Source organism: Trachemys scripta, chromosome 6, assembly GCF_013100865.1.
Source record: "Trachemys scripta elegans isolate TJP31775 chromosome 6, CAS_Tse_1.0, whole genome shotgun sequence".
NCBI classification, from domain to species: Eukaryota; Metazoa; Chordata; order Testudines; family Emydidae; genus Trachemys; species Trachemys scripta.
In genome coordinates this window covers 98,866,029-98,890,450 of record NC_048303.1, presented here as the reverse complement: position 1 = coordinate 98,890,450, position 24,422 = coordinate 98,866,029, and the positions used below count along the sequence as shown (strand labels likewise).

Genomic DNA, 24,422 nt, shown 5'->3' with positions numbered 1-24,422 from the left:
TAGTAAAGCACTCAAGTGCCACACAACACCCACAAACTACATTGTGGGGAACCAATGCATTTTCAAGATGGCTAGAACGAGTCCCTTACCTGGATAATAGCAAAAATATTCCATACATGTGCAAATTTGAAAGTCTAATCACAAGTTAGTCATAAATACAAAGCGAACAATAACCCACAATAATTATTGACCCTTTTGCAATCACCTGAAAGGCATCTTGCTGAAACTCTATGGCAAATGTAGAATTCCACTTCAAAAGTCACTAGAAGTGAGAGCATTCAGATCATGCTACCACATAAACCAACATAGCAGCAGGTATTTCCCATTCTGACATTCAATACAGATTATTTTAATTATTAGTACACTTTTGGGCTCTGATAATTTTGTTCTAAAGGAACAAACAATTCTTGTGCAATTTCACAGTACGAGTACAGTATTAAATATCCTTAGAGCAGACAGGGTCCTTGTTAATTTAGCTTCAATAAAAAAGTACTAAACCCTGCTTCCTTTTTGTTCCTTTGAGAAAACGGTGAAGCAATTTGCATTTACAACTTAGTTCCTGTTTCCAAAATACCCCTTTAACTTTTTCTTTTCTCTTTTTATGGTGGATATAAATGGCACCAAATTGTCAAATCACAGCTATTTTCTGTGCTACCTATACAAATAGGTCTGATTTCTGGCAAGCCATAAAACAATTAATGCTGAATTCCTGTAGCCCTTTGATATCCCAGCTTGCCTGCAGGGCTTCAAAGCCATCCTCCAGTACTTGCCTTGGGGCACTGCTAAAAAAACTTCAGACAAACAAACAGGGAAGATAAAACGTTCTAATTCCTACACATTCAAACAGAAATAAACCAAAATCTTAACACTGGGCAATTATGTTTGAAGCAAAAGTAATTTGGCTCTTCTTTTGCTCACAATGCTAAAATCAATACATCATTTTATTCCCCCTGCTTTTGCCTCACCTTAATCAGATTTAAAAAAAAATACAAGTTTGCTTTTATGGAGAAAGTTCTCTGATTTACTAGACTAGCTTACCTTGCTACAGCTTAATAGGGCTGAATTGTAGTCTAGCTGCTTTGATACATAAATATCAACTAGAGTAAATTACTGCTTTTATCCAACTTGTACAAACTTGTTACCTTATGTCATTATCATTAAATAAAAGCTAATTTTAAGACACAGAGATAGGAAATAAAAACAAAATACAAGAACAGATTACCACCAGAAACTTGAGGGGAAAAATACTGGAGAGTCAACTTGAAATACAGTCAATTTCAAACATGGGGAGTAAAAATGGTTAAGGTAGTCCACCTGCTTCTGTATTTCCGCATCAGTTTTTGTGGTTTTGGAAGCACATTTTCCCCACTTAAGTATAGATACACAGAGAAATACCAAAACTACATACAAAATCATGTGAAGTGCACAAAGAAAAGATGGGGGGGAGGAAGAGTTTTCCCCCTCTACTCTTTCAGTGATTGTCCTCTTGGTTGTTACTTGTAACAAGAAAGAAACAACAACCTAAATATCCTCAAGTAAAAATACAGTGAAAGTCAGGTGTTGCAGGTATCCACAAGGATCTATATTTTAATCCTTGTGCCATTATCTTCCCAGATTGTTGGAAGACAGGCTACTAGGCTAGATGGACGACTGGTCTGGACCAGTATGGCCAGTCTTTTATGTTCTTATCTTATGCAAGAAAACAAAAATTACTTTGGCAACATTACCATAGTCTCTGATATGTGTATAATGCATTTCAGAGAGAGAAACAGGTAACCAGCATTTTAATCCTTCTATATAAACACTAAAAATGCTTTTTCCCCAAACATCCATGCATTCATGAAAGATACATATTTGAACAAATTGAGGCATAATTATCTACTTCTCCACAGAAGAAAAATCCACCCTGTCAATTAAGACAAACATTGTCAGAGTAGCATAACCCATGTTAGTTTAAGGATTAAAGAGAAATCCAAAAGCTTTAAAACCCTGCTAGTTTCCAGCTAATTAAAAAAAATACACACACACACACACACACCCGTCCCTACTCTGTCCCTTTTCCTACCCCAAACTTCTGACAAATTACCCCCTCCACTAGATAAAAAGCGAGACATGTGCTATCAATTTATAATCCAATTAAACAGTTTTGTGTTCACATTGTTAATATTCTATTTAACCCAAAATACCAGTTCAAATACTTGTCCACAATTTCTATTATTTGAGTGAACAATTCCCGCCAATAAACTTGCACCCTGATCTGATAATACAGCTGCCAAATAAAGTTAAAGCAAACTTTAGATTAATGCCCCCATAGCAGAATACTTAATTTTTCTTTTTAAAAATGGGCAAAACCTGGAGATTCATTTTAAGGTTTTGTAAATGTAAGACAAAAATGGAAACAGTAACACTTAATCCATTCTTTTTACTGATTTTATTCTCTTGTGGAACTTTTGAAGTAACTCATATAAGGATTAACTAGGCTTTTACATACTTTATCTGGAGCCTACTATTCTTGACTTAGTTTGGTAAAAGCTGCAAAAAAACTAGAATAATTGTACAGCTGGCTATAGCTGGAAAGGTTTTTAGTACTCATTGTGCCTTTAATTTGCAATAAATCTTTTGTGTTCTCATAGTAGCTTTATGAGTGGAACTGGTTTACCATTGAAATTTAGAGACCAGTTATTTTAGATTAATAAAAAAAAAGTTACAGAAAATGACAAAATTTTGTTGTTTGAAAGAAAACAAGCCGCTGAAAATTTATCTTCAGTGCCTGATTACATGACTGTCTTAAACACCACTAATTTGCTGCAATGTTTTTCATGCAAGGATACAGATGCCAGTCTTCATTTATAAATAGTATTATTTTCAAACAGAGAATATGCCAAAAATTTTCAGTAGAGTGAGTTTAGATTAAATGACTGAAGCTTTGAGGCAAACACACTGATCTAATCACAGCAGGAGATTCCAAAATCACATCTTGTTCAAGCCAAAAAAATTAAATTCTTTTGTTTTTTTAAACTTATTACAATAGGCATGAAAACAATAATATAGTACTAAAATAGCTATGTTTGATATATAGTTTGATTTTAATGGTGTATTGTGCGCGCGCACACGCACACACACACACACACACACAGGGTAAGATTAAGTTCAAGGAACAAAGACTAATTTAGATTTGAATCAAGGAATTAGTGTTGTATCTCGATGGCAAAACAGGCCGTAAAGGAAGCAACTAAAACAAGACTTAAAATACCTATTTGTCTAGACATGCAAATTGACAAGTTCCCAGATTTAAGCTATTTATAAAAAATAAGCACAAGTTCTGATAATTTGAAGTGAGTAATATCTGAAAAACTACATAATAAACAAGTCTGTACTTCTGCATTCCAAGTTTACATCCACATATAGATTATGGTATTATAATTCCTGCAGACTTGCAGTTCAAGCATGAAACATGAAAAGAAACACCTAACCCAGCCACTCGCTCTGAAAACTAGAAATATTATACAAAAATAAATAGTCAAGTTAAACTCTTTCTTTTGTTATGAACTTGCAGAATCTATAGCAGCAGTTTAACTTTGCCTTTAACTAAAAACTCGAGGACGCAATCTAATGCAGTACTGTTCCACAGAAACCAGATCATTTCTATTTAATTGCTAGCCAATGGAATGGACAACAAAATTATTCCATAGCCAGTCTATTTGACAAGCTAATTTTTGCCAAGTATTAACTTTTATTCTCATGTATGGTCTCCAGCATCATTTACTTTGTCCACAGAAGAGTCCAGACATTCACAAAAAAAAAAAAAAGCTTGTAATATAATAAAATAAAATGTAACAATCACTGTATAAATGTTAGTGCAAACTTTTTAGGTTTCCTAAAGTATTGCCATTTATACAACATAGCTATAGCAAGCTAACACAAAAGTGAAGCCAGATCACAATTCACTACTACTGCAAGTTTTTGTTTGCATCAACACAGAACGCTCCAAGAGTCCTGCTATTCTATACTGTGGGTGTACTTTTTCCCCCTTTTATAGAAATCCAATTTACATTCTTAAAAGACTAGTCAACACTTTCAAATTTGGGTGTCTACAGTTTAGCACCCAAATTTGAAAGTTTTCGCCTCTGCTTCTATAGATTTATTACTAACAGACCTCAATGGGAAAACCTTTGCAGGACTCAGACCAGAAGTGCATGTAGAGACCCATTAAGTCACAAGTTTGCTTGTGTGGCTCCAGCTGCAGCATCACATCATCTGGCCCAAACTTTAGTGGACTTACTCCAAGTTTACACTGGCATAAGAGCAGAATCTGCACCATTTTTAAAAATAAGGACTATTCATTTATACTGAAATTTTGCACAGCACTAGTGATAGGTAATGAGAGTAACTTAACATATTGTTCCTTGCCCATTAGGAGAAGGGTGTTGGATAGGACGGAGTAGGTAGCAGTGGCATGAGGGAAGTTGATTAATTTGTTGTTATCTTTATGTTGTTGGATTACTTGATCTGATCTGGAGTAGCTGACAGGTTTGTTTAGTGTCTTTACACAAGACTGCCAAAGGCATTAAGAGCATTGGATTGTATTCTTTTACTGCATACAAAAAATTTTATTCATACCAATTTTTACCATGCAACAGGTAGTTGTAGGCAGTATATTTAATATTAAAAACAGGTAATGATATTTTTAAAAGTGTAAAATATTAATAATGCTAAATAAATACTGGAGGCTAAAATAAACTACCAAAGGAAATTTGTTGGGCAAAAAGGCTAGTTGTAATGCCATTGACTTCCATGATTCCCACTGGCATGACAACGCAGAATCATTCCCAAAAGTTATTAGAACAAATTTTAAAATATATTTTATTTGCATATTTCCAAACTAGAGTAAGGGCCCTACTGAAACTGAAAACTACATGAAAAGAAACCTCAATCTGTAAATAAACTATACTTGGGATAAATAAGAGGATGTAAAACGGGTTATTCCTTTCAGTGGATTCTCTATTATCCCAGTCCTGGTAATACATGCTTCAGTGCATAGTACTTCCTACTGTGAGTAGTCACAGTAGTGTTTGTAGGATCAGACTCTGAATTTTCAGAACTGGCGTGAAATCCTGAATCCATTTTGAGTACATGGCAGAACTCCCATTGACTTCAGTGGGCCCCGAAATCTCACTCCTGGAGTCTTGCTAAATGTAAAAGGAGTCTGTATGATACTCTGTACATTTATTGAAATAAAAGAATGGTTAAGAAGAGTAAGCATAAGCTTAACAGCTTGCCAAAATGATTCTTACACTTTACTTCCAAAAATGCTTATAACAAGTTTTAACCTTGCAGGTATTTTATGACATAGGAAAAACAGTGGTGTCTGTCAACTTTAAGAACAGCAGCATTAATTATAGTAGAGTAGTAAACCTTAACATACTAAAGGACAATTCAATACTTTGAATGTATGCTATACTGGGGGGCAGAGGGAATAAAAAAAAAAGCTTGCTGGAAACTCTTTAAAATAATATTGCTTCTTTAATAAAAATAACTAAAACCCAAGAAAGAAAACAAGTCCATCTGCTTTACAAATGACAAGTAGTGTTTTCACTCAAAGATACACACATGCCTTCCAGGAATGAAACATTATTATTGGGCAAACTGTAAATTGTTTCAAATTCCTATCACTAGCTATTTTGAGATGACCAAAGGCGATCTGTAATTTGTTATGAAGTAAATGACATGGATGTTACCTAGTGCATTACTTCTATTACTAGCTTCAAGATAGGAACGCAGCTTCAAGCTTTGCCTACGTTTTTAGTTTTCAAGCACAAAGCGCAACAACGAAGGCCCTTGCAGGACTTTGCTTCCAGGATCTCAGAAATTGTTTTAGATTTATGTCTCCATAGCCACTTCTCCCCCTTCCACCACAGCGTCTTTGCGGAGAATGGTTCTAAAAGACACATGCCAACAAAAAGAAGAACAGGAGTACTTGTGGCACCTTAGAGACTAACAAATGCATATAGAATGGAACCATTCTATATGCATCCGAAGAAGTGGGCTGTAGTCCACGAAAGCTTATGCTCTAATAAATTTGTTAGTCTCTAAGGTGCCACAAGTACTCCTGTTCTTCTTTTTGCGGATACAGACTAACACGGCTGTAACTCTGAAACATGCCAACAAAGATTCCTTCACCTGCTACTGCCCTAGATCCCCAATCAAGGTGCTGTTCAATGGTAGTGATGAGTCCTCAAGATGTACTAACTTGTAAACAAAATCCCCATGGGATCAGTAGGGAGAAAATCCACACAGTGGCATCTGGACCCACCCCACATGCAGATTCTCAACACCAGAGAAGGCCTCTGATTTGAGTGTGTGAAGGGAAACTGTCAATTAGATGTGTGGGGGAGAAGAACTATGAAAAATGTTAGACTCCCTTACCTGTGCTACTAGTAACATTTCTCTTAAGATGAAAGAATCTAAGTCTAGTTTGCATTTCACTGTTTATCTTTGTATCAGGTTCAGCTTGGATAATGAAAACAAAAAAATTGTTAGTTTCCACTTAATTATAGTCACTTTCTAATAAGTTTCATTTTCTTGTTCTCATACAACCAGGCTTGCCAACACTGGAGGAGCGTGTTATTCCTTTAAAAATAAACCATGTTTCCCACTTCATACACAAATGTTAAGGAAAATATTTTAGAAATAATTCATAAAAGTCTGGTTTTTAGAAGTCTGAATTTGGGTGCAACTGATCCAACAGAAGCTCTCTCAAGTCTCTGTACTTGATTCAACATAGAGTACTTTCTCTTTTGTACAATTACATATTGCCCAGTACCAACATTCTTAATATTAAATCATTCTGAATCACTGATGTACATCCTGAAATAAGGTATTAGTACAGGGCAAACAAAGTCACCCACTGAAATTAACAGTGCCCTAAATCTGAAATGGGGTGCACAGCAAAGATTATGTAAGAGTTTTAAATACTTTACAGAAAACAAATACAAAGTGCAACAAGTATGACCGAACTGACATGGGTTTTGTGTACAACATGTTATTGCTTCATTTACAGTGAGAGCATTCTGTAAAGAGCCTTACCAAATGCGTCAGTACAATATCTATTTTTAAATTTGCACCAAACTGAGATAAAACATTTGAAGATACCTTTAAAAAACAGGTACAATAATGAACCTCAAAATGACTTCAATGAGTCGGACGAGCGCTTAAAGGAGGCCTCTCTTTTCTGGAGTAGTGAACATTTTCTTTAAATTCTAAGCTTGCCCTGTTTCCCATGCACTCAATGAAAACACCATATTTGCTGGCCCCCAGCCTACAGAGTCAAATCGTTTTTCTTCCTAACCAATTTCAAGATTATTCTTTTGAATCATTTGCCCTTTTGAGTTAGCATACGAGAGCTAAAGTAAGGTCTCCCCACAAGCATATAAAGGAGATTTGGATTTCCTTTACAAGTCTACAAATGCAGACCACCTTGTCTTTCAGCCCTTGTTTCACAGAGATACACTATGCTCCTACAACTTCTGCTCAAAACAAGAGCATAATGGATAACTAACTCATTGACTGAACTGAGATTTTTGTGCCAGTCCTTGTATTAGCAGATTCAAACAGTGCATTTAGGCTTAATGCAAGCTGTTCAGTATCTCAACAATGAATGGCAATATCTATCTGCTACCAAGCAACAAAGATTTTTTTGTTCAGTTTTGCACTTCTTGCATGTAATAAAGCTGGTGTTTTCTCCCTTGTGAGTCTACCCTCATAATATTTTGAAAAATTAACACACTTGTCTCACTGTTCTATCCTTAAGTGTGAGGCTATACAAAAAAAAAAAAAAAAAAATCACACTATAAAATTATAGAGTAAGAAAAATAAGTCAATTCATATGCTTCAATGGCACAAAATAGTTTTCATTAGTTACAAGGCAATCACTTACCTCAAACTGTGGAAGTTAAAGATATTTAGGGCCACAGCATGCTATTGATTTTGAAACAGAACACTTCCACCAACCATCCAGATTTTACTAGGAAATTTGAAGAAACATATCTTAACTCCTTAGTGGAATCAGCGGGGAGTTCCGTTTAAGATCAATAGTAAGATGCAGTCCTTTGTTGGCAAGTAGCAGAAATAGTTAAGCATTAACACTATATTGGGGAAATACATCATACTACAGACATTACTGCAATTTCTAATTGATAGTAAACAGAATCTCATTGCCTAACACATTAAAAAAATTACATCATCAAATGAGGGTAAACGATTTTTGGCAAGGTACTGAAGACACTTTTATATCAAATCAAACTATACTCAGAATTTTCGATACTCAGAAGCATACATGCCTTTTGAAATTAGAGTACTATATCCTCAAGCCTTTATGACACATACAGGACTATGTGACTGAAATATGACAAAAACTTGTCAAATATATGGCCACAAACAGCTAGAAGTAATCATATAAACCACATTTCCATACTCCTCCTTTTCCCTTCTTTAGTCACAATGCATAGTACAGCAAAACACAGCCTCAATTACAACATCAATACATTAGGAAATGGTTTTACAATATATTCAATGAGAACCTAATTGTTTTACAAACCAGAAGCACACTTTTTTTTAATGCAATCAGCACGTAAAATGCCAAGACTTAAAAAACACTTATATACATTATATTTTCATTTCTCTGTTTTACATACAGCTGAATTATTAGAGAGAGAAGATAAAAAATGCTTTAACTGAAACTAAACATAAATACACCCTATCAACTGAAACATATAAACGTTCAACTAACTTCTTTAAATTACTTATAAAATGCGTGTAGTCAAAACTTAGCATCTCACTAATACATTTTGGATTCACGCTTTGCATACAAGTATGTGTTTTCTCCATCCACTCAGACATCCCCAAGACATTTTATTTTGTGATAACTATTGATCAATTTCTTTGTTAGAAGTACAAGTTAAACTTCTATCCCACTTTGCCCATGAATTCCACTAAGATGAAAAAGAGCACACTGTTTATTCCAACAGCATCTCAGCACCTGAAAATAAATCTTATTGCACATCATTGTGCCAGTGAACTGATTACCCAAGTCCCAAATAATACCACTGACCAATATTTAAAGACTGAAATGGACTGATGCAGAAAAAAGAAACTAAATAGCCACACAAGACATTATTCTGAGTGCAGGCTACCTAGTTATATCCTACATTAGTCAACTTCTGCATTCTGAGATTTCTTTTGCATCTAGTATTTTTCCTGAGGCAATAAAAAACAAAAAGCAAGCCAAAAAAACCACACCACTAGTCATATAATCAATCCACCTGCATGAATACTAAAGAATTTCATTCAAAGGATTTTTATAATTCTGATAAAATTTTCATAAGTTTAAAGAAGTCAGTCTCATGTGTAACGAACCTAAGAATTTGTACCCCTTTAAAGCAAATGAGGTGCAGTATGCCCATTGTCTCATGTATCATACTACCTCAAGTTTGTTTCATTTTCCCTCCTGTTATCACCAGAACATTTACATATCAAGTATAAACCCAGCCAGCTCTTTCAAAAAGTTACAAGTTTTGGGGGGGGGGGGTTTAAGACTGGAAATATTGTATTCACACTGAAATGCTACTCAGCAGGTACAGCACATTTCCAGAGATTAGTTGGTATGAAATGGATAAGCTAATGACATAGCAAGATCTTCCCAAAACTTTCATTTGATACATTCTTTTATCTTCAGCCAACTTTTTAAGAAATATCAGTTGAGTATCTAGATTGAATTAGGATTTATCACCAGCAATTTTGACTGGGATCAGATTAACTGCGTAGCAGAAATATGCCATATCCTGGTGTCCAATCTCTTTGAATAAACATCTAATCTCAATGGAACATTCTATGTGGAGAGAAAAAAAAAAAAAAAAAAAAAAAAACATAGCACTAGAAAATCATGCCAAAAACCTCACACAAGCCACACTCCACAGTACTACTACCAGAACTTAATCTTTAATATAACTTGCACTGAGGTACTGCAGACAAAACTAGTAACAGACATCTTAAGAAAATCTAAGAACAAGGAGCACATTTCAGTCTTGTGATTAAGTTTCTTTATTTCAGTTCAAGTTCCACAGTTAATGTACCTTTAACGTAAATCTGTCGTCATAGAGCCAGTTTGTTGCTGTCAAAGGCACCAGTTATTTCTGCCAGAGGAAACTTCTATGTTACCTGACGCACAGAATACTACATTCTGATCAGGTATAGTTTATCGATTTATGTTCCATTTCAATTTGCACCAATAGCACAGAAATACACTGTTCAGTCCTGCAGTTAAAAGCTTAAATGGACTGTGTACTTAAGTAAAACTTGGACATTGCTGGGGAATATGAAAAACTTAGTTTGAAGTGACAATGCCAAAAAATTGAAAATGGCTCTTAAAAATGGTTCTGATGTGGATTTATATATACTGTAAAAGAAGAAGATGCAGTTATAATTCACTATAAGCATGAGACATGAAGTTTTAATATGGTGAATTTAATGCAGTAATCTATGAAACTCCACTATAATTTCCAAAAGATGATGCCATCTAACGTATCAAAAGAGTGTATAAGATGACAATTTTAGACAGTTTTGTACTCTAAATGTTATACACCTCGGTCAGGAAAGTGGAAGTGTGTTAATGATTTTTAACCTCAAAATATTCTGGATGACACAAACTGAATTGCCCTCTTGACACTAGAGCTGGTCCTTTCGGACTATAGTTGAAATCCATTGGTGGCCAATTCTACTGCTAATGCTGTAACTATTCTGCTGATAAAAGGATAATATTTGCTCTGAGGACCACAGGTCTCATATTTTACCAGCATCACTTTTAGAAGAAGAACAAGGCAGAAAAATCTCCCCTTCAAAAATTACAAAAACCTCCAACATATTTGATAGGTTCAGTTCAGTTATAAGGTGAAAAGATGCAGCCACAATTCACTGGTCCAAGTAGAAGAAGTCCTGCTACATACATGAAGAAACTAGTGATCAAATCTCTATTTGTATTAGAGCAGGTAATACACAAGGTAAATAGAAGCCAGACTCCAGATACTAGTACAGCAAATAAGGTTTCCTAGGTTCCAATCCTGCTCCCACTCAAGTCACTAAGAACTTACTCCTTTACGTCAACGGGTGTTCTGCCACTAATTTTAAAAGGAGGAGGAGCAGGCCTCTGATTTTTTTTAATCCCCAGAAGGTAAAAACAATACAAATAAGAGATTGGTGGGATGGAAATGACACCATGCCTCTAACTTTCAAGTTTTAACATTTCTTGAGAAAACATGTCACACAGCAGCCAAACTCCCTAGTACAGTCTTACTCTGTGTTGGAGCCAATACATGCAGGTAACCAGCCCATGTAGTAAGTGGGAGGGGGAAAGAGACCCAAGTAGTTCATAGCATAAATTACATGAGCCACCTTACACACACACACACCCCCCTAGTGACAAGAACAAATTTCTACATTTTCAACAGCATTGCGTTTACTCCACTAAGTTGTTTTATTGGTAGTTTTTCTATTTTATACATATTTATGGTAAATGTTTTAGAATACAGCAGTTAAGGGAATACTGTCAAGCATTTTTAAAGGCCCAAACTTAGGTCATTAAAGAGTGTTACAAAATGTAATATCAGATGTGCTTTGATGAAAGATTAAATTAAAACAAAACTGGTTACTTTGTCATTTTAAACATTCCCTTTAACTGACTGCAACATAAATATTGCTTGAGACAGCATATAAAGTGTGGTCTACACATTGAAATTGCACTGAACTGATCATGTAAATTTAGAAACTGATTTAGTTAAACCAATGCAATTTCTGTGAGCAAAGGAAGCCAAGAGCAAGAAAGTGACACTAAACCAGTCTATTTCCCATGTGCATATTAGATGAATGGCAAAGAGCAAGCAGCATGAACAATGACAACTGATATTTAAAATATAAAAAATAAAAAAGTCTTAGTTTTACTAATCCAAAGTAGCATTAGTAACACAGGTAAGAGATAGTTATATTTTTTTTAAAGTATGATGTTCAACTGGACATTTAGACTTACCCAAAAACATACTGCCTTGTTTAGCTCACATATGAATTGAGGGACAGCTCTAATGTAATTTGGGACAGAAAATCTACAGCCACATTATTGAACACTGAAGATTTAGGGCCAGACTGGATTTCAGTTGTGCAGCATGTGTCATCACATACCATGACTTGTTAGAATTGAAGTCAGCTACTATGTTTGTGCAGACATGCACAACAGCCAGTTCCATAATCAAAACCCAGCATGCCCCACATCTCAAAGATTTAGTCCTACATTTCCAATTCTGAAAGATCCTTACTTCACCAGGGGTCAAATACTGTAGTCTTTACTGAGGCAAAGTTCCCTTTCTAATCAATGGGAGTTTTGCCCAAGTATGAAATAAGGACTGTAGAAGTTAGTCCTGTAAGGAAGAAGAAACACAATCAGAGCATAAAACTCCCTTGTGATCAGTCACAGTGACTCTCTTAAGGTGACTGTTCATTTAAACAGCTGCTTATCTGGGCTGGGGAAATACAACAGGAAAAAACATGGCATAAAATGGAAGAAAGCTTCCACTACAATGGAACCCTTTCTTTGTTCAAGAATTCATGTTATGTATATTTTATAATGCTGTGGTTAAATTATACAATCAGACAAAGTTTTACACAAAACTAATTGATACCTTGACACAATCAAGCAAAGCTTGGAAAACAAATGTACCACGCTGCTTACATGATAAAACAAATATGGGCATTAAGTTCACCACACTTTTAAGCAGATCTTCCCTATATGTAGACAACCACCTCTTTCAAGCACGTTCCTATAATTAATACTTTTATATATTTTAAGTAATGTTGCTTTATTATTTCCATACATAGCAAAGTGAACAGCTATCTTTTACAACGTGAAATATTCCAGTGTGCAAGAAGCCTCATACCCACACAATCTCTCTCCCTCAACCAAAAGGAAAAAAAAAAAAAACACGGCTGGTATAGTTTCTCTCGGGCAAAAACAAAAACACATCACTAGTTAATAACAAATCCTAGCTGTAAGATAAAAGTTCACTGCCAGAAATATAATGGATTTTCTATTACAATGGAGCTGTGCCTCCCAATTGTCGCTAACATATGGGACCATTAGATTCATGCTACTAATACATTGTTTTTAAACTCTACTTTTATAAACCTCAGCTGAAGTACTCAATATATCTTTTCTCTTACCCAAGAGAAGTACAGCAAGCCAATAGTAGAAAAAATTACCAACTGCTATGCTAGTGAACCAACATGCAACAACAACAACAAAAAATTAAACATTTCATAAATCAGTTGGTGTAATAAAAATAAAGCTCCCTAACATGATCAGAGGATCAACAGCTTGTCCTTTGTAGATAATCTTGTATTTATATAGCAACAGAAAACTTAGCCTGTGACAAGATTCAATTCCACTGACATGCTTGTTAATGTGGAGGCACAATATTTAAAAGAATCTTCTCATTTATCTGAAGAAAAAGGTGGTGTCTGTTTTGTAATTAATCAATAAGTTCTGCACATTACATGGTAGCGCCAAATTATTTCAAAAAGACAGGCTTTAGGTGTCTTGAAGTATAAATAATCCAAGAACTAATAACTGAAATTATTTGCATTATTACATGATTTATATTGAAGTAATAATACCACTATTTTAAAAGCCTCTTTCGTGCAAACTGTATCCCAAAACACAAAGTCTGGACTTGAGTCTACCCTCCTTAACGACATAAGTAGTTCCATTGTTTTCACTGGGACAACTCATGTGAGTAAAGGGCTCACATCAGGCCATTAAACAGAAAGCAGTATAGAGAGAAAGTCATTGAAAGTGACAGCATAATACATGGTACAATAAATAAATTTTTCAATCATAAGGCCAATAACAGGAAGAAAAGTTACTACCAATTTAGGTTTTAAGGAGAGATTTGATTTTAAATGGTGAGGGCATGCCTTTTGAGGTGGAGAGGGGTAGATGTTGTAGATGGCAGCAACTGCAGGAAAGCCAATCTCACCCCAACAGCGCGCACGCGCGTGTGTGTGAGGACAGCAAGGAGGTCAGTGCTAAAAAGGGGGGAAATTGAAAGAAAGAAGATTTATAAGGCAAACTGGAGTGATCCCATTAAATGTTTGTTTTAAACAAAAACAAAAAACCAAGAACTACACTATGCTCATAGCTAAATCTTCACATTAATTAAACCAGTGTAACTTTGGGATACACACATCCCTCTATTTGTACATGCAGCTCCCATTAAAAGAATGTAGGTTATGTACATACAACCTGGACACACCTTCATTTTTATAAGTTGCCCAACCCTTACTAGTTATAATATCACCAATGAAGTCAAAGTGTCAAAAGGCAATATGCAGTAATAAACTATCAAAGCTCTGTGTACAGCTCTATCTATTATAAGATGGTCATGTAAACATACCCTCTTCAGTAGAGTAACTTCTAGTTTCAGAAAAGAGTTTTCTTTACAAAGATATTGCTTTTTAGTGCTCCAAGTTAAACTGCAATAAGTAAGAAAGGGACCTAGTAGTAGAAACACATTGTAAACCAAATGAAACCTATGATAGCATGTCCAATTATTTTTTTCAAAATGATGTGACAGCTCTGCAAATAGTCTTAACGAGTTTAACTTTTGCTACTAGCTACTATCATTCCTGTTAAAGCAGCCATTTTCAGCATCATTCCATGGAAGCAAATATACTAATATCACCTATCAAAAACTAAGGAATAATGTTATAACAACAAGCCAAAGTAAAGTAATGACATGTTGCTTTGATTTGTGCTGTACACCTACTTCCCCCCTCCTAATCCCAGGACTTCATTTGTCTGACAAGCTATCAAATGTTTGTTTGATAAATTTTCTTTAGCCTTGGAACAATTACGTGTTTTATCCATAAATATCGATAAACATCATTTCACTACACACACAGATGGACGAAATATTTTTTCCATCATTTTTTTGCTTCACAATGTAGTTTGATTTAAGGATATTTATGTTGATATTTTGAAATACAATGTTGACTATGTGTTTTAATTGCCATAAAGCCTTAACTTTTTGAATCTCAGCATCTAGTGTTATTAAATACTGTCTGATTCCCGCAAAATTCCAGCACCACTGTGAAAATTTAAATCAATAAAGAATTTTTAAATAAACAAACATCAGTTATATCCATTAAAATTATACAGAGAAAAAAATTCTGCCAAGTTCTTACACAAAATAATCAATAAAAGATTGCAACTTTAAAGACAGTGATAGAGAAAGTGCCTGACATCTGATTGCAAGCAAAAGCATTACAATGAAATATTTTGGATATCATGGTAAAGACCATCTGTGGTAACATCAAACTATTAATATATAAGATCAAAAAGTCTGAACAACTTTTTCCAAAAAAATCCATTATAGATTACAAAAATTAATGTAATACTTTTCCATCCACTAAATCACAAGGGACATATAAAACAAACTCTTTTCTAAGGTTTTTACCAGAGTAAATGTTGGGTAGCACAAACAAACAAAAAGTATCCTTAATAACCTGACACTAATCTTCCACATTCTGACTTATAAGGTCTGAAATGGCTAGATTTTTGATGTGTCAAAATGAATCCCAGAAGTGAGAGATGTTCAGCATAGACTGAATTTACAACTAACTGTTCCCAATAAACAGAATGGTCTCTCACAATCTGAGTCATGTGTAATTACAATATGACAAGTCCTCTCCCGGGCTATGTAAGCTGGCGCTTTTCCCAGCACTTGTCACATCATGAAAAACACATACAAATAAAAACCCAAAATAAACACTTTAAAACAATGGTTTTAATAGCTGCATCACGTAATTCTGCAGCCCAGCATACTCAACAAAACAACCATACATCTTTCACTTGCAAAGTCCTAAAAATATATTACAGTTAAACTAGCTCTGTACCACACCTAACAACAATCCCCAGGTCTGGGCTACAGAGTCACGTTCCCTCAGGCTGGACAGAAAGTCATTAGCATGGGGAATAAAGGCAGAGTGTTTCACAAAACACCACTATGGCGTAGATACAGCTCTAAGATATGAAAAGCACTTTCTACCATTGATTTCAGTATAACAATCTGTTCACAGTATGCAGACAAAGTTACCTAAACTGTTTAGACAGCTCTCACTTCTTCACCAAGTTTCTTATGCAAATTAATATTTCTTTAACTAAATTGCCTTTTTGTGCACATCAGTCAGTAATAAATGCAAAAAGAAGATGGGAAACTGCGAGAAAATCCACATTCTTATAGGGAATTATTTTGCTCACAGTATAGTATAGATGTATGAAAATCACTGAAAATTGTATTATGCAGAGTCTCTTGTACAATAGTTAGGACCCGACAGAGTGCACTGCATGACTGTTTTAGGGATGTGAATATAAATTAGATTGAATGATGGATGAAAGGGAACTGTTAGTTTGCACCTGGGAAGAGAATCATAGACTCCCAATCCTACAAACTCAGTGTAAAAAGAAGAAATTCATAACTTGACATTTGATAAGTGAAAAGCATTAACACAAGTATACATGTTAACAAAACAAGAGCTTTGCTACCTCTAAACTCGACACTGATTGCTTCCTCTCTTTATTCACTCTCTATATGTTCAATAATTCCCACATAGCTCTAAGCAGAATGGATTTATTATGATGTTGTTCTAAGGAACTCCAGGAGTTCTAGATGCCAATAAAGATTACAGATCAAATGGGAGATAACTACTAACCATTGTGTCTACTTAGATAAATAAACCGGCACACAAACAAAGCACCTTATTATATTTGTACTGTTACCTCCACTAATCCAACTAAAACAATCAGACAGCAGCTTTGAGAGCAAAAGAATCAAAACTGAAAAAAAAAAAAAAAGATTTTAAAATCTCCATTAACAAAAATCAAGTAGTACCACCCACTTTTAAAAAAATGTCCTATAGTATTTAAAAAATAAGAAAGGTGGGTGCTAATGATTATGCAAATTCAATAACTAAACAAAACCCTAAAAAGTAGTATAACTAGTAAAAACAGTAGTCCATACTAAGAAGTCATATCGATATCAAAATTCACCAGCAAGGCATACAGATACTTTCTTCCAGCCCATGTACTTACTACACTAAAAGAAATGTAGATCTAGAAACAGGATGCAACATGTAGCACAAAATATACCACTCTACGCTACCGATTTTCTGGGTAGGGTATGAGAGATTCTGACACCATTCAAAAGTAAAACAAGGCATGAGGATGCTGTCGAAGACAAGACCTCATGCAGGCTTTGCCCAATACGCAGTCACAGGCGGCAGAGATTAAAGATGATTGCGGCAGCAACTCAGAGTCATTGCAAGACAAGGGGGAAAGGCAAAAATAAATCACAGGAATAAAATAGTGCCCAGATGCCAATCCCTTGACTGTGAGAGAGAGCACAAATGCTGCTTTTGTTTCCCCCACCTGAACACGCAACAAATGCATCAGCTGCTTAACTCCCAGCTCAGCCAGAGGGATTAGGGAGTTCTCGTTTCGGGAGAGAAAAATACAGTACACCTGATGGTCCTTTGCATGCAACGATTTCTGAGACGCCAGGAGCCCGGCTGTAGTTCTCTGCAGCAGCAGTCGCCGCCTGCCAGCGCTCAGAGCATACATGTAAAGCAAGACTTGAAAGGCGAGTGTTTCTCTCTCCCCTTACGCAAACACATTAAATCCATATTTATCAAGCCACGTTTGTATTCGAGCCCTACCTCTTTTTGGCCTAGGGAAGCTTTCATGCAAGTGAAAGACGACTTTCTCCACAAAGTGCTGAATGTTACTGTGCTCGGGTCCTCTAACAAACACCATCCAGTCGTGGGTAAACCCCTCCACGGTGGGTTTCTTCCTAACCTGGGCTCGGTGCCCCAGCTCCAGTTTCACCTGAACAGCACACTGGAGAGAGAGAGAAGGGCAACAATGAGCAGGAAGGCGAAGGATCACACTCAGCTTTAGGGCAGCACGAATAACAAAATACACAAAGAAAATAGCCATGGAACAAGGGGGTGGGGGAGGGAAGCCACCCCAGACACTTAAACGTGCATTCACACCACAGGAAAGACGAAGAAGCGATCGGCTCGGGTTGTAACGGAATGCAGCCTCAAAGCAAGCAGACAGAACCCCAACACAAATACAATGGACACACATGAACACGCGCAAGGGCAGTATTTCCAAGGCAAAGAAAACGGGGGGACGACCCCATAATGCTTTATAATAGAAAGAAGTCTCATTGGGAGGTGGATTGCTCCTGAAATTGCATATCCGTGGCAAGGAACTAAACTCCAAGGTATTTAAATCCAGATCGCATGGGCATCAAATAAAAAGAATAAGTCAAGATGCGCAAAGGGAACGGCGGCGGGGGGGGATAAAACAAAAATACAACCCCCCCCCCTCCATGCATAAATAAAAACGCCAGCAGCTGCCAGTGCGATAGTCCAGGGGTTCGAGGGGAGAGGAGGGGGACACGCTAACAGCTGGTTTTGCACACACACATGCATAAAGGTAAAGTTACTGGGGTGCCGCTGGCTGTCAGAGCCACGCCGGAGAGAACGCACCATCCTAAGCGGCGCCTCCTGCGCTGAGTCCCCTGTACTGTACTCACTGCTCCCCTGGCTGCTGCGGCTGCAGAAATATGGCTGGGTTATTATTCGCCTCCACCGTCTCTCTCCCTCTCTCTCTAGATGTGTGTGTGCGCTTCATGCAATTGCAAGGAGAGGAGGGGAGGGAGGGAGAGCGAGCGAGAGGAAAAAGCCACACACTTAAAAAAAAATCCCCAACACACCAACCTTTCTCTAATTGGAAGCACTAAACGGTGTCTGGGCAGCGCAGGGTGGAGGAGGAGGAGGAGAGGAAAGGGAGGGGAGAGAGGGGGATTGTATGTACTTACCGAACTGGCCATGCCTGGGGGCCCTGGGGTTTGCTGGGGTATGTACTTTTGTCCCCCACCCCACCCCCTTAGCTCTAATTCATGAAGAAGCTGCCGTGATTGAGAGTGCGCACAGGAGAGGAGAGTAGATGGCGGACATTCTCTTTCTTTCTTTTTCCCCCTGTCTCTTTCTCTCTCTCTCTTATTAAACTGAGCCCCCAGCAGCAGCTCCAGCGGCTGGGGCTGAGATACTAGAGCATGCGCCCTGCACCTCAAGCCTGACACTGAGACAGACATAACACTGTGCAATGGAGGGAGGGAGGAAAAGAGGGAGAGCGTGGAGAGAGAGGTAGAAAGAGCCAATCAAACACAGTAACTAAATCACTAACCCCTCCGGCCGGCCGCCCTCACAGTCAGATCATTGCCATCACAACCCAAATGCATTACTTAAAGTAACAGGTTACTGAGGGGAAGGAGGAGGGGGGAACCCACCACTCAACCCCGAGTAAACGACTCAGGTCTGACAATAAAAACCGGATTAAAACTGCTGGAATGTAACCAATGTCTAGAGCCTTAGCCCCCAGCAGTAAAGCAGGGGATGAGGAGGGGGCACTGCACGACGGAGGGGAGCTGCTTGAGTTTGTCTGGGAATTTTAGAGGGATCCTTTTTACAAGGAGAAAGAAGAAAGAGGAAATTAAGAAAACCCAAACCTTAACTTCTGTAAAGTATTTTTTCAAATGAACACAAAAGACGGCATAAAATATCTTGAAATGGCATTTACAAAGCTTGTGTGGAGACAAAATGAATGAAGGAGGGTTAAAAATGATGAGTGACTTTTGTTAAGTATCTTAATGAAACATGCAGCTAACTGGAAGGAGTCTTTCAAAAAGAGTGATCCTTAGGACTGAGTGAGGATCTGTCTGCAGCAGTTACTTAAAAGTGTCTCCTAAGTGCCTTAATGATAGAAATTTACTAGAAGTTGTCAGTTTCTAAGAGGTATGGGGACTGTAAGCGTGTTTACATTTTGTATTTTGAAGTCTGTTGGATTGCATCAGAAGAACTAGTATTAACCCGCTTACAAACACATGATGCAACTAGCAGACTTAAAATAGCAAATAAAGTTAATACTTACTGTAATGTGTATAAATTGGATTACGACCTTTATGCGCTTTAGTAACAGCGAATATAATCCATATAAGAGAACTAATCTGATTAAATTCCTGAGTGACAAACAACTAGTTGCTCCCCAAGCTCTGCTGACACAAATGTTCAGTTCTAGTTATTATCTGATCGATGTCAGGAGAACCGGCATGGGGGGAGGGCATTATTTCATTTCAAGAAAGAGATCAGATAACCATTACCACACTGTAGCAGTCAGGAAACACAATAAGCGATTGAGTGGAGTAAAAGTAAAACGGTTTATCCCTATTTTGGTGGGAGTGAAGAAAGGAGAAACAGTTTTCTAGAGTTGGCAAAATAACAGCAAAGCTTCCGTAATCTCTAAAGCCCCTTTCCGCCCTTAAAATCAGGGAGACTTGTTGATCTCATTCAGGTTATATGCTTTTTGTCAAACCTGCCCATCCTTAGAGTCTTGTAACTTTGACTCCAGTAAACAAGAAATTTTACTCCAATGTCAAACTTTATCAGCCCAACAGCGAGCGCTCTATTTCTTAACAGGGAAATCACAAGCAAGTATTTTGAAAGATATTCTCCAGTAAAATCTGGGGCAAAATTCAGACGTTACAAAGTTTTAAAAATTAGCTAGAAATGATTCTGTGGGTTCTTTTTCACTTTTTTAAAAAACAAAAAAAATCAGCACTCATAATGTTCTCCACCTAAACATAGTGTATGAAAGCATAATGTATAAAAACGTGGAAATGAAATGGACTAGAAAATTACTATAAACAAAATGGAAACTCACTAGTCTCTTTTCTTTGCCTAAATTGAAAGAAAGGTAAGAAGTAAATAAGCAGTGGAGATAACAAAAAGCAAATTCATTTAAGTTTAATAATTTCAGTTTTAACAATGTAAGGGTCCTGTCCTTCAAAAACTACACACTTAAAGTCTGGGGCTACTTACCTGAATAAAGGTATTTAGGTGGATACCTGTTTGCTGGATCAGGCCCTATGGTATTATTGGTAATATAGGTAATATAGGTATCAAACATGTTGGTTTTAAATATAATTTTTTGAACCCGAGTGTCTCTTTACATTTTTCAAATTACAATATATTAGAAAAAAAAAGATGTTCACCTTTTCCATTGATGGGCTGTATAGGCCTCACCCTCTAGAAGATCTATAATGAAAATAAACAAGACAACACACTGTTTTAAATACACCATTAAAAAAACATATACAAAAGATGGCACTTTCAAAGCCCAAGCTTCCATCCTGGCTATTCAAACAAACTAATATTCCTGGAGAACTATAATTTACAGACTATAAAAGCCCTTTTAGCAAACAAATCAAGGAAATATGCTAGACATACATTAATTGAGCAAGTATCACTAATGATCATGGGTAGTAGAAAGATCATAGCATTTAAGTTTATTTAAATACTGTTTGCATCACTACTAACTGGTTGAAAACATTATTTTAAAAACTTTAGAGCCTTTCTATAGCGTATATAATAGAAAATGCTTGCTCAGGGCACAGAAATATGGCAATGAGAAATTAGACACTTGATTTACAGAGGGCTTCTGAGTCACAGTGCTTTATTCTGTTTGCTGAGTACCTTCTGAAGTCTACAAGAATAATATTTTTGCCACATATTAAGTACTACATTATCCTGTTTGAGTAATAAGAATTGCAACTGATTATGTCAACAATAAAAAAAATCAAACCCTTACAGTCTGGTATTTTTAATGAACTGTACTTAAAGCCAGTTTGAAATATCCTCTCCGGAAATTATAGATATTACCAGCAGATGGCGCAATACGTCTTTGAACTGACGTCCTCACTTGACCTCTTCAAAAAGAACTAAATAATCCGACCCTTTGTATTTATCTCTTCTATGTTCGATCCGAGTTACTCACATGCATATCATTAACAATATTTTACAACTAATTCAGCTAAATTTGCCAGTACAATCAACATCATGTTGAAACAAGTAGCTGAATTATATATTTTTATATCCATTATTTTAAATTAGGGGTTTTTTTCACCTACATTTAGAAGGAAAAGTAAAAAAAACACCACTTCATTCTAGCTTCATTCTAAAATGTGCCTATAAGATCGTTTAGCTGTAAAAAATGAAATAGTAAAACCAGTGCTAACTAATCAAGAGTCAAGAAAGAAATAGAAATTATTTAAATAGCACAAACCACAATATGGATAATAATATAACAACATTTACCTATCAACTATACATACATTTTTTGAAAATTGAGCCATTTTAACTTTAGACTGTCTTATATGTCTATTCTATATTGTTTGTAGGGCTGGATCTAGCAAGCCATCATGGACAGAACTCCCACTGATGTCTGTAGAGTGCCTAATTCTGCATCCTGCATATCATGAACCTTTCAAGAAGTCCCAGTGAAAACAAAGAGACTACTCACATGAGTAATGATTGCTCATATGAGTAAGAATCCCTAGGCCAATTAATTTAATGAGGCTTTACATGAGTACAATGGTCCACCTGAACAGAGCAGTTTGCAGGCTTAGGGTCCTAGAGACTGTAAAATCTTTTGGGACAGGGTCTTATTCTACATGGTGTTCAGCATCTCCTCCAAAATGCTAAGTACCTCAATTGTTTTCATGGGAGTTGGAGGCACTTAGAACCTCCCAGAAGACATACAGGGTGGAATCCATTAAGGGATTTAGGAGTTGCAATGCTGAGCATCACAATGGCTAACTTTTAGGCACCTAGAAAAATCGCAGGAACACCTCTGCTATCCACAAAGCCAAGTTAGGCACCTAGGCTCCCTGAACAATCAATGGGGAGAGATAGGTGCCTTAGACTGGAATCCACAAAGCCAGCATGCTAGGTGGGCTCCCTGCCTAAACTAGCCAATGTGAGATGCCAATGTACTAAGCCCCAACCCGCTTCTCAGAGATAGGCACTTAGCTCTGCTAGTGATCCATGACCAGGAACCCCTCTCCTGGCTTAGGCACCTATGTAATTTCTTGTGTGAATGACTTAAATGCCTGCCTCACTCCACACAAAACAGCTCAAGGAAGAGGTGGTGGTGCCCACTTTATAACTTTTAGACCAGAGTGCTCACCATGGATGTGGGAGACCAAGATTTAATTGCCCCCTCTTTGCCAGAGGGGGAGAAAGGATTTGAACAGGAGGTCTTCCACTCCTCCCAGGAGGGTACTTCAAGCACTGAGCTATGGGATAGTCTGATGTAGGGCTCTCTCAGCCTCTCCTGTTGAAGCTGTTTCACTGTGGATAAATAATGAAAGAGTAGGAATGACTCTGTAGTCCAGAGATAGAGCACCCACTTGGTGGGCAAGATACTCGTGGTCAAGTTCTCCTGCTCCACTCACTCTTTCACCAAAGCCTGTAGACACTGAGTGAGTTTAGGCACCTACGGGGTTCAGCAGGAGTTTTGTGTATTACACTGGGGGGACTTAGGCACCTAAAAATGGGATCCTGGTGCTTAAATCTGGGTTTAGGTACCTAAGCAGCTTTGTGGATTTCATCCACAGGTCCTTGCAGGTTTGATTCCTATGTCATCTTCTACATTTGTATGGGGCTGAGTACATATTCTGCTCTCAATAAGTAACAATAATATATACTGTAATAATACTCTGCATATATAGATTACCTTTCATCCAAGGATCTCAAATGACTTTACAAACATTACAATATCCCTAGGAGATAGGTAGGTATTATTATACCCATTTTACAATGGGGTGAAGTGAAGCACATAAGTTATGACTTTCTCAAAGCTATACCTTAATACAGTTGCAAAACTGGGAATAGGATTTAGGAGTCTTGGTCAAAATCTTCAAAAGTGATAAATGATTTTGGGTGCCTCAATTCTTGGATGGTCAATTTGAAACACCTTATAAGTGCCTGATTTTCAGAGAAGGGGCACACAGCTCCTTTATAGAGTGTCTGGAGTTGGACACCCAAAAATTGAGCTGTCCATATAACCAGTAAGGTTTGAAAATCTTGCTTGACTATTAGTTCATTACTCTAAGCACTAATGAACTCTACACTAATACGCAGACTGTAGTATTTAAGCAGATTAATAATTTCCCTTCCTTCCCTTTGCCTTACCTCCAATTAGTTACTGAATACACATTACTGGTAAGACTCATTGCAATCTTATGAAAAAACAATTTTCAATAAAGAAAAAGACTCATACAGCTTCTTGATATCCAAACCCATTCTTAATGCAGTACATGTACCGTGTTTTTAACAACCACTGTATGATGAAAAGCTTCATCTTAATCGTCATTACTTTAAAAAAACTTGAAAATGATCAAATTTAATTTGTTACCTCT

At 36.8% G+C, this 24,422-nt stretch overlaps 1 protein-coding gene across 4 annotated transcripts in view; it reads right to left on the bottom strand.

Annotated features, from left to right (window-relative positions):
* MLLT3 (MLLT3 super elongation complex subunit) overlaps positions 1–19,194 on the bottom strand; it is a 217,077-nt gene extending 197,883 nt beyond the window's left edge. Inside the window, exons 1-2 of one of the 4 annotated variants that reach the window (XM_034774454.1) lie at positions 18,984–19,194; positions 17,812–17,992 (exon numbers count right to left, since the gene is read on the bottom strand). In XM_034774454.1, the coding sequence (XP_034630345.1) occupies positions 17,812–17,992; positions 18,984–18,995 (193 nt within the window). In that variant the 5' untranslated portion in view covers positions 18,996–19,194. Of the gene's footprint in view, positions 1–17,811; positions 17,993–18,242; positions 18,492–18,651; positions 18,787–18,983 lie in introns of those variants that run through there. The other 3 variants (XM_034774452.1, XM_034774453.1, XM_034774455.1) reach the window with 3 other exon arrangements.
* Between the last annotated feature and the right edge of the window lie 5,228 nt (positions 19,195–24,422).